Here is a 12195-nt window from a genome sequence, read left to right on the forward strand (position 1 = left end):
GGTTGGTGAGGTTAAAGTCTTTTTTAGTCTTTGACTTTGCCCGATTATGGTTTATGAAAGGATTTTGATATCTCTGTTGTTATGTTCTTGAGCGATCTTGTTGAGTTCATTAGTGTTTACATGGTATCAGAGGTAGGGATAGAGTCATTAAAGTTTACAAAGTTTACATAGAAGAGTTCATTAAAGTTTACATAGTATCTTGAGTGATCCCAGTTTGGCTTTGCCCGTCATTGGTGCTCTTGAATATCATCATCGGTGTTCATATGGTAATCTGTGTTAGGCTTTTGTTGGTTTCTGATAAGCTTTTCATATGGAAAGCTTGGTTATTCTTCTATTGGGTTCGATCGAGGATTGTTAATATTTTTTTGAGAAGATTTGTGTTATTTATATTTATATTTTTATATTTATATATATATCTTAATTATTGTAAGTCAAACTCAACCATGATTGGTTAATATGGGTTTCTACATCTATCTATAGATTCTATTAAAATGCTAAAATGATAACATCATAAATAAGCTTTTTTCTTCATTAAAAAAAATTCAAAAAAAGAAAAGAAAAAAATCTAAACTAGATGTCATTAACACTAATTAATTTTAATTAAATTTTAAACAATTAACAAAAAAGAAAAGACTCAGCCGTGTTTGTATTTTCTAACAATATATAACCCTAATCCCTAAAATCGCAAATAGGGTTTTATCATCATACAATTTCATCACCATCTTAAATCAGGTCTGCTATTATGGATAGGTTCTGTTATCGATTCTTATTAATCGATTCACACACAACTAAAAGGAATCCTATTTTGAAGAAGAATCGATCCAAGATAAGTCAATCAGCGTTCTTCCTTTTCAAAATGCAATAATATTAATGGATTCATGCAAATAGTTTTATTGTTTGTTGTTGTAGATAATCATTGAAATTATTACCTTTATTTGTTAAAATGTTTGGGTTTTTTATGCATGAGGATTCTTCCTACACATTCATAGGAAAAACAGAGAATTGAATATCATTTTTCATACGCGATTTAATAGCTTTTTAGAAAAATGAGATTAAACCTAATTGTGTACGGATTATATTTTTGTTTTTCTATTTATCGATAAAAATAATTGTAGTAAAATGCTCGATCCATGATTATAAGAATGAAGGATTCATACCTAGGTTTAATTCCTTCTTTTTACACGGAGGTAGTGAAGGAATGTATGCTTCTAAGGTTCATCTCAATGCATCATCTATCGAGGATAACAAACTCATCAATGGCAAATCATTCATTAGGTATAACACTTATTTTATTTCTAATTATTATTTTCTGTTATTTGTTTAGATTAATTTATTATCTACATTTTGGTAGTTGAGTTTGTGTTGCTTTTCAGTAGATACATGTAGTTGATTTTGAAACTGGATTATTGAATGTACGTTTAATTTGTTAAACATTTAATTTGGGGAGATACTTAGTTTGAGATCAGTGATCAAAATGTCTTATTGTAACGTCAGTCTATATCTATATATGTAATGTATGCATAATTCAACATCTTATGTAATTGTAAACGTTAACGTCGAAAATAATAAATTAATTTTCAAGTTAGTTGCTTAGTATTCATACGTCCTCATCTGTTATATGTTTAATAAAGAATTGTTGGTCAAATAAAGCAACCGCGTAAATCCAAGTTAAACTTTCTGCCATATGTTGTAACCTGCGTGTGCATCTAGGTTTGAGTCTATAATATTTAGAAGACCAAAAGAAGTTGCTGCTATACAGAACGAGATGCAACCGAGTACTGGTTTGGTTGAAGCTATAATTGTTGAAGTGAAAAACCGAGATAAGATTGGAGGTGCATATTTAAACTCCGATGCAATTTGTTGTACACATGAACTTGCAAGTGATGGTTCCTGCAAGGTAGGAGAAGTTATTATTCGTCAAGACCCTGATAACCCTGGCTGGCCTAAACGGATTAAAACTCCATTCGAGGGCAAAAGTGAAGAAGCAAAAATGATGTTGCAAACCGTTGAAATCAATAGAACGGGAATGTATTATCTTTACTTTATGTATTGTGATCCACAACTTAAGGGTACAATTATGAGTGGAAGAATTGTTTGGAGAAATCCAGATGGTTATCTACCAGGGAAGATGACACCGTTTATGCAATTTTATGGATTTATGTCCTTAGCTTACCTTATACTCGGTCTTGTATGGTTTCTTAGATTTTTACAACATTGGAAGGATGTAATACAGTTGCATTACCATATTACAGTTGTAATTGGTCTGGGAATGTGTGAGATGGCTCTTTGGTATTATGAATATTCAAATTTTAATGTTACGAGAAGCAGAGCAGTCGGGATTACACTTTGGGCAGTCACGTGTAGTATATTTCATTTGTAATCGTCTATGATTATATTTCATGTTTTTTCTTATTTACAAGGTTTTAGTAGTTTTAGTGTTTAGCCTTTAACATTCATATAATATCAATCAATTTTCATCATTATGTGATATTGTTTGAATATGTAATTGAATAAAAGCTAACTTTAATTTAATTATATGCAAGTAAATACTAGACTCTTTAAATTATATATATGTGTTAGTGCATTTTTTCTTCTCTAAATTTGTCTTTTCAATATGAAAGTGATATTGAATTGTTTGATGCTTTCTCTGTTCATTATTAAAAAAATTGTGTTTTGAGATAATTCTCTCTTAAATGAGTATATTATGTTATTCCATGTTATTTTGTATCTATCTTTCATAATGTTTTATTTCTTTTCAACAAAACAACCCAACTTAACATTTATGCATCTCTTTTCTTATGTTATTCTGAAGTATCTTCTAAACTTATAATTATATGAACTTCACATTTCCACCAAGTTTAAATTTAAGCTTTTTAAACAATCGTATTAAACCAACCCGTAAATTCACGGGTCATTAAACTAGTTAAATATCATTTAACTATTAAAACATTAAACATGGGCTTTTAAACTTAAACATATTAGTTAAACATGAGCTTACATGAGCTTTTAAACATGGATTTTTAATCTATAACAAGGCTTTTAATTACGTAGTGAGAGTTCTTTTTTTTTTTCCTTTTTTTTTTAGTTATAAATAATATAAAAGGGGTTTTACATGTACATTAATTAGTAGTTTAAAACTTTTAATTTTCATAACTAAATATTCTTTTTGATTTTTCTAAACGATAACCTAATATATGGTGTTAATGTGTATAACTGAATTATACGTATTATTTACTTTTGTTTACCGATTATTCTTTTGTGCTAACAATTTAAACTACTTAATTATGTAAATTTGATTGTTTAAATTATGAAAAATAATATTATGAGCATCTGGTACGTTTAAGCACATTTTTTTCGTTAATTTTTTCTGTATCGTTAAACACAATACCATACATTTTAACAGGAAATATATAGTTTTGTATAAAGATAATCATCCCACTAGCATCAATACTTTGGCCCAACGAAGCGGGCCGACCCATATTCTAGTTATTTATAAAAGACGTTCAAATTCGGGGTTTCAATTGAAAACGCTAAATCTTCATCATCTCTTGGCTGACCCAGAGGTGTTTTATGATCTTTCGATGCTATATTTTGCTGTTTATTCCGAACATGGAGTACTAGGTGAAATCGTTATTTGATCTTTCTTTTTATTTTTCTGCATTGTGTGCAATTAACTAGGTTGTCTAACCTTTGTTTGTAAAAGACAGGACTATGAATAAGAACTGGAGTGTGATCCCTTGAGATCTTGCTTATAAGTATCACTGCTCAGACTATCCTTTAGGATTCTTGCATTTTTGCAGGCATCCGTTGTTTTACTTTCTTTTCAAATATTCTGTTGTTATATCTATTTTATATTCCATCACTAAGTCAAGATGACAAAAGTGATTGCGAGACTTCTGTTACGCTTATTAATAAGCTTGGTTTTGGAGATCATATTTATCTCCATGTTAGTGATATTGCTGGTAATGCTATGATTCTATCAAGTTAAAAGGCACCGAAAATTATAGTGTATGAAGTTATCGGCCAAAAAATCACGTTTTTACCCCTGATATTTAACCATAAATCAGTAAATTTCTAAATTTTATCGCCAAAATAATCTCTTTGTCAGTTAATTTTGTAGATTAAGTAATTACAAAGGCGATGCAAAAAGAATCAAGTAAAAAAGAGCTAAAACGAAGATTCTAGAGCAAAAACGGTGAAAGACAAGTTAAGACCCCGGAAACCAAGTTACGATCCAGGGAACGAGCAAGACGATCCAAGCAAAACAGCAAACCAGCCCAGCACCGGCCTGCCACACCTGCTTGCCAGTATGGTGCCGACCTTCCAGATCACGCAACACCCCGCACAAGGAACGGGCTAGGCAGCCGGCTTGACAGCCATTCCCAGCCAATGATTTTCTAAAAATAGGGACTTTTGGACTCATTTTCAACACACACTCAATTTTCTACTTCAATATAGATTTAAATATTATTAGTTAGTTTTTAGTAGTAGCTAGCTTAGCTTTTTTTTTCCGGAGGATATTCCGGGTCACTGCGATCTCCGGCAGATTTCTTCGGCCTTTTCAGGTTTTTATCCGAAACACTTGTCTTATTAATTAAACATGTACTGTTATCATTTACTTTTAAAGACGTGTTTTGATATTACCATATTGGCTTAATTATGTATGTATGTTGCCATGATAGAAGTTTGGGTTAGCGTAGTTATGTTAAAATAGTACTATTACTGTTGTTATACTGAATCTGTGACCCCGATAGGTTTGTATGCTAGCATCTTAAGGATTGACCAACCTAGGTTGTGATCAGGACTTATTCACCTATATGAACTTAGCTACTTCATAGGACTCACACCCCTGGTTATACTATACCTGAAGATTCTATGAACTCGGTATGGCCGGTGTTTCCGAGAGGCATCTAATGTGCTTTTAGGACACAGAACTTATGAATTGAGACATGAATGACCTAGTATGCCTATTAGTTATTCCAAGGAGACCTCTTATGAGCCACTAAGATCTAGTTAGTGCCTCAATTGTGTGACCCCCTTCTATTGCATGTTCTTGTTTGATTGTTGCCCTAGGGTTAAGCCATACAAACTGTTTAGGTATCTGCTAGGTTTTTATCTGCTTTACTTTCAGTATATCAACTTGAAACAACCCAACTAGTAATCAATCGGATAATTTTTTTTTTTAAAAATTAATAAACCATTAACGCCCAATTAAATGGTTACATAACGTAAACCGTTCCATACAATCCGTTTAAACCAATACAACAAGTTTAATGTTTACAAAGAAGGCACGAAGGCCCTTAATCAAATGTAATGTAAGTTCGACCCATTAATATGATAGTTTTAATCCAAACAACACCCGAGCATGGTTTGGGGCTAAACTACCCAAAACGCTAGGTCGACTTCCAAAAGCTTCAACAAGCATCCAACAAAGGGAAACTAGTGCCCAACAACCCCCTTCCCTTTCTCCGCACCTGCATCTAAAAGTAAACAACGAGAGGGGTAAGCTAACGCTTAGTGAGTGCAATAAGTATACACATGCATATATAATATACCTACTTGCAATCACCTACTACACACCACAAACATGCTAGCAATATAATATTAGCATACAAACTCCAAGTATAAGGCTAATAACCTCCAATACCGCAACTAGCATAAACAATAGCATATACTCCAAAATATAATATGATACACTACAACACCTACACAACTATATGATTAACCATACACACGTCATGGTGCTACCGGCTCCGTGATTCACACCATACGTAATGCTATGACGCTACCGGCTCCGTGGTTCACGTCACTACGCATTCGAGTCATACTCTTTTATAGTGCTACCGGCTCCGTGGTTCACACTTCGATGCTACCGGCTCCGTGGTTCACACCTAATTTTATAGTGCTACCGGCTCCGTAGTTCACACTTTGATACTACCGGCTCCGTGGTTCACATCATAACACATGCACCATGATGCTACCGACTCCGTGGTTCACATCATAGCACACTCGCACACACTATGGCACTCCCGGCTTCGTGGGTCATACCATAGCATACAAATAAATATACTATATATATATATACATGCATAAATATCCCACTCACCTCAACACCAAGGTGATGATTATAATCCGCACGCCTCAAGCAAAGTACCTAATACATTAAGTACCCAAATCAACATACAAACTTGTGGAGCTAACCACCAATACATAACTCTTGAGCATTTAATGACCCAAACGCATTAAATGGCTCACTTACACCAAAACCGCCCATCAATGGCCAAGACTCATTATAAATCACTAAAAGCTAGTGATTAAAGTCTACTAACACCAAATAATGCGAATTATGGGTATTTCATACCCATCTTACCCAACTAGGTCAACAATTGCCCATTTACCCCATTTTAACATTTAGACTTACAAATTTTGGTCAAACTTAACCCATTAACAAATCTTTCATCATTTTACAAGTGTATTAGTGACTAACAACACAATTAACACTTACAAACCTCAACTTACATGACCAAACCCTAGATTAAAAGCCTTAGGGTTTCCATACACCAATTTAACCCAAGTTCACCCATTGAACCCCCAAATGGGTCTTTCAAGCTTTAGATGAACAAACCCTAGCTATAAATCAATTAAAACTCAAAACACGGAATTAAGACTTACCAATACTATCACGACGTAGCTAGAGACGTAAGGAACAACTTTAAAACTTGGATTCGGGTGAGATTTGGTCTCCTTCTTCTCCAAGTGAGCTTTCTCTCACTAAAACCTTAACTCTCTCTCTAAAATTGAATGTGGTGTAGTTGGAGGTGTGATAAATGAGTTAGAATAACTCATGTATCAGTTTTCTAGATCTAAAACCGTCCACAAGTAAAAAGACCAATACACCCCCAAAGATGCAATTTAATTTGGGTCAAAAATGTAAAACAGCGACATTTGTCGCGTTCCGCAACACCGGGTCATGTTTCGCGACACCCACACGCGATAAATTTTTTTTAAACGCGATGAATTGACAGAAGAGAGTTTCAGAAGGTGTCGCGTTTCAGTAAGGTTGGTCGCGTACCGCGATGGCCCCAAACGCGATAATACCCCTTCAAACGCGACAGAAGGCCTGATCAAACCATTTCTACATTTTCAAACATTTAAACTATATACATTCGTTTGCGGTTAATATAAAACGTTTACAAGGTGAAATACGCACCTTTAGTCTAAGTATGAGGAAAACAGGGTGTTACAACTCTCCCCCACTTGAATCGGAGCGCATCCTCGCGATCCAAGTCGCATGACAAGCCGGAAGATACACCAATACAAACTCTTCGGGTTCCCATGTAAACTCGGAACCTTTACTACGACTCCATTGAACTTTAAAAGTTCTCACCACTTTATTCCTCAACCTCTTTATCTTTTCATCGAGTATAGCAATCGGCTTCTCAACATATTCTAACTTGTTGTTTAGTTCAATCTCGTCTAATGGCACCCATGAAGAATCATCCGCAAGACACTTACGGAGATGGGAAACATGAAATGTATTATGAATCCCCGCAAGCTCTTCGGGCAATTCCAAACGATACGCAACTTCACCAACACGAGCCAAAATTTTAAAAAGACCAATAAACCGAGGAGCTAACTTTCCTCTTTTTCGAAACCGAATAACACCTTTCCATGGGGAAACTTTAAGCATCACCATGTCACCTTTTTGAAACTCAATCGGTCGCCTTCATTTATCGGCATAAGATTTTTGTCTATCTTGCGCCGCCTTAAGTCGAGCCCGAATCATCTCAATTTTTCTATTCATTTCTAGAACCAAATCGGTACTCCCGATTTCTCTTTGTCCCACTTCACCCCAACATATGGGAGTTCGACACCGACGCCCATAAAGCATCTCATACTGTGGCATTCCAATACTAGCATGGTAGCTATTGTTGTACAAGAATTCCATCAAAGGTAAGTGCTCATCCCAACTACCCCCGAAATCAATAATACCGCCCGTAACATATCCTCCAATGTTTGATTCGTACGTTCGGTTTGACCGTCCATTTGAGGATGGTACGCCGTGCTCATTCTCAATTGTGTACCCATATCTTCATGAAACTTATTCCAAAACGGAGATGTGAAACGAGTATCCCGATCCAAAATAATAGATATAGGAACCCCATGTCTCGATATCACCTCCTTGATAAACAACTTTGACAAAGTCTCCGACGATATCGTTTCCTGAATGGGAAGAAACAAAGCACTCTTCGTCAACCGATCAACTATCACCCAAATCGTATCAAATTGGGTTCTCGCCGTCTTTGGTAACTTTGCAATGAAATCCATGGTAATGTGCTCCCATTTCCATTTCAGGACTTCCAACGGTTGTAGCTTACCATACGGCTTTTGGTGTTCGGTGTTAACTTGCAAACACGTGACGCATTGTTCCACATACTTAACAATATCACGTTTCATGCCCGGCCACCAATACTCTTTCTTCAAATAAAAATACATCTTTGTCGAGCCCAGATGAATGGAATACTTTGACTTATGCGCTTCATCAAGTAGCACTTGTCGGAAATCTCCCATTCTAGGCACCCACACTCATCCTTGAAAGGACAACAAACCATGCGGGCCTAAGGTAATAGACTCCGTTTGCCCCACGATTCGTTCTTCATGCTTGTTGTTAACAAAAGCTTCAATTTGAGTCTCACCAAGCTTTACAAGAAAATCGTTAATAATATTCATGCGTAACGATCCTACTTGTATTGTCGGATGTTGACTCTTTCGACTTAACGCATCCGCGACCACATTCGCCTTACCCGGATGATAAATTATCTCACAATCATAATCCTTTACCACATCCATCCATCTACGTTGACGATAATTCAAATCTCGTTGATCAAAAATATGTTTCAAACTCTTATGATCTGAATAAATCGTACACTTGACTCCATACAAGTAATGGCGCCAAATTTTCAACGCATGTACCACCGCCGCCAATTCAAGATCATGAGTCGAGTATCTCTTTTTGTGCTCCTTTAATTGTCGAGAGGCATAAGCGATGACTTTACCTCTTTGCATTAGAACACACCCGATTCCATTTAATGAGGCATCACAATAAACCGTCATATCTTCTACACCTTCCGGTAATACTAACACCGGAGCTTGACACAATTTCTCCTTCAACAATTGGAAAGCAATCTCTTACTCATTTTCCCAATTAAATCTCGTGTTCTTTCTCGTCAGCTTCGTCAATGGAGAAACGATCTTAGAAAAGTCTTGAATAAACCGACAATAATAACCGGCCAATCTGAGAAAACTTCGGATTTCCGTTGGCGTAGTCTGTTGTTCCCAACTCTTCACCGTCTCTATCTTCCCCGGATCTACTTGAATGCCTTCTTTATTCACAATGTGGCCAAGAAATTGCACTTCCCTTAGCCAAAATTCGCACTTTGAGAATTTAGCATACAACTTCTCCTTTCGCAAAGTTTTAAATACTTCACGCAAATGACGTTCATGTTCCTTCATACACTTAGAATAAACGAGGATGTCATCAATGAACACGATTACCGACTTGTCCAACATAGGTTGGCACACTCGGTTCATAAGATCCATGAATGCTACCGGTGCATTCGTAAGACCAAAAGGCATAACTACAAATTCAAAATGCCCATAACGCGTTCGAAAGGCCGTTTTCTCGATATCTTCCTCATGGACCCGCATTTGGTGATAGCCGGACCGTAAGTCAGTTTTTGAAAAATAAGTCGCACCTTGGAGTTGGTCAAATAAATCGTCAATCTGAGGCAACGGATAACGATTATTGATCGTAACTTTATTCAACTCCCGATAATCGATGCACATCCGCATACTACCATCTTTCTTCTTCACAAATAAAACCGGAGCACCCCATGGCGAAGCACTCAGTCGAATAAAACCCTTTTCAAGTAATCTTGGGTTTGATTTAGTAACTCTTGCATTTCCGTTGGTGCTAAGCGATAAGGAGTTTTAGCAATGGGGGTAGCCCCCGGAACCAACTCAATGCGAAATTCAACTTGTCTTTCCGCCGGAACACCCGGTAATTCATCCGAAAAACGTCTTCGAATTCATTAACCACCAAAATTTCACGAATGGATGGTAGCTCTTCATGAGTATCAACTACATGAGCAAGAAAAGCCAAGCCACCACTAGTAAGAAAACGACGTGCCCGTGCATAAGTGCATAATGGCACAAGTCTCCTTCGTTTCTCGCCATGAATGATCAACTCTCCCCCACTTGAGGTCTTCACACGGATAGACTTTTCATGGAATGCGATATCCGCTTTATATCGATTGAGCCATTCCATACCAACGATAATGTCAAACTCACCCAAGGTCATAGGGATAAGATCAATTTTGAACGTTTCGGTACCAAACACAACATCACAATCATTACAAACATCAACTCCTAGCACCGTCTTACCATCCGCTATTTCGACTTCTACCGGATGACTTAACTTAGCTAGTGGTTTATTAAGCTTACACACAAATCGCAGTGACACAAACGACAAATTATCACCGCTATCAAATAGTATCCTTGCCGGATTAGAGTTAACCATGAAAGTACCTGAGACGACTTCATTGGATTGCTTGGCCTCATTATTGGTCATCAAATAATTTCTCCCCCGGTCCGTACCCGCCGCTTTCTCCAACTTATCAACATGATCACCCCGCAACTCGGGGTATTCCGTCCTTCGGTGCCCTTCCTTTTGACAATTGTAACAAGTGAGCTTTGGTGTTGAAGATGAGTTTGTAAAATCACGAGCCATGTGTCCTTGTCGTCCACCATTATAACATTTGGGTCCAAAACCCCCGGACGCACCCTTCTTCACACTACCAACACTCTCACTCGCACCCTTACTTTTCTTGTTCGAATGACTAGTAGCTTCAAACTTCCTTTTGCCAAAAGTAAAGCCACTCTTCCTCAACACAAGCGCCTCAAAACCTTTGGCCATATCGAACAACTCGTCAAAACTTTTCACCACGTTTACACTAATCTTCTCTTGATAGCTATCGTTCAAGGTTCGGTAAAAATCTTCTTTCAACATTTTATCATTCCCGACTGATAATGCTAAAAACGAACATATATTTCATAGCATTATTCCTCAAGAAAGACAAGCTTTTAGTTGAAATTGTTCTATTTACAAGTGATATTCGTTTAAATAATAAAAGGTGAAGACAAAAGACAGATTCGACGAATTGAAGACGCAAACGACCAAAAAGCTCAAAAGTACAAAATACAATCAAAGAGGTTCCAATTATTGATAAGAAACGTCTCGAAATTACAAGAGTACAAGATTCAAAACGCAAAGTACAAGATATTAAATTGTACGCAAGGACGTTCGAAAATCCGGAACCGGGACATGATTCAACTCTCAACGCTCGACGCAACGGACTAAAAATTACAAGTCAACTATGCACATAAATATAATATAATATTTAAATAATTCTTATAATTATTTAATATATTATATTTATTTATAAATCCGTCGGTAAACAAAGTGCCAAACTTGTGTGAGCTGTAAAAGCAAACTTCGCGACTCGCAGAGTTTGAAGGCAAAAAATGCCGCGAGTCGCGGAGCCCCAAATTCTGAAACTCCCTATAAAGCTCGCGCATTCTGATCGTAAAAATCATCCTTTTTCTTCTTCTCTCATAATACGTAAATATTTATATTTATATTTTAATTTTAATTTTAATTTTAATTATAATTCTAATAATAAGGGTATGTTAGCGAATATTGTAAGGGTGTAAGTAGAAATTCTGTCCGTGTAACGCTACGCTATTTTTAATCATTGTAAGTTATGTTCAACCTTTTTATATTAATGTATCGTAGCTAAGTTATTATTATGCTTATTTAATCCGAAATAATCATGATGTTGGGCTAATTACTAAAATTGGGTAATTGGGCTTTGTACCATAATTTGGGTTTGGATAAAAGAACGACACTTGTGGAAATTAGACTATGGGCTATTAATGGGTTTTATATTAACTAAACAATACCTTGTTAATTTAATATACAAACTTATAATTCGACGTATTTATATATAACCACATACGCTTTACTGGGTACGGTGGGCAGGATATCTATAAATACCAATAATTATTCATTTTACCGGATACGGAACTGGATTAATAGTTAATAGACTTGTTGAAACAGGGGTGAATTACATTCAA

The 12195-nt window shown here is 36.2% G+C and overlaps 1 protein-coding gene across 1 annotated transcript; it reads left to right on the plus strand.

The window, feature by feature from the left end:
* Window positions 1-688: 688 nt before the first annotated feature.
* Window positions 689-2495, plus strand: LOC139853274 (uncharacterized). Its single transcript, XM_071842645.1, has 2 exons — window positions 689-1275; window positions 1711-2495. Exons 1-2 carry the CDS (start codon window positions 1199-1201, stop codon window positions 2378-2380), a joined length of 747 nt encoding a protein of 248 aa, XP_071698746.1. The 5' UTR covers window positions 689-1198; the 3' UTR covers window positions 2381-2495.
* The last annotated feature ends 9700 nt before the right edge of the window (window positions 2496-12195 follow it).

Source organism: Rutidosis leptorrhynchoides, chromosome 6, assembly GCF_046630445.1.
Source record: "Rutidosis leptorrhynchoides isolate AG116_Rl617_1_P2 chromosome 6, CSIRO_AGI_Rlap_v1, whole genome shotgun sequence".
In the NCBI taxonomy this organism is placed as follows: domain Eukaryota; kingdom Viridiplantae; phylum Streptophyta; class Magnoliopsida; order Asterales; family Asteraceae; genus Rutidosis; species Rutidosis leptorrhynchoides.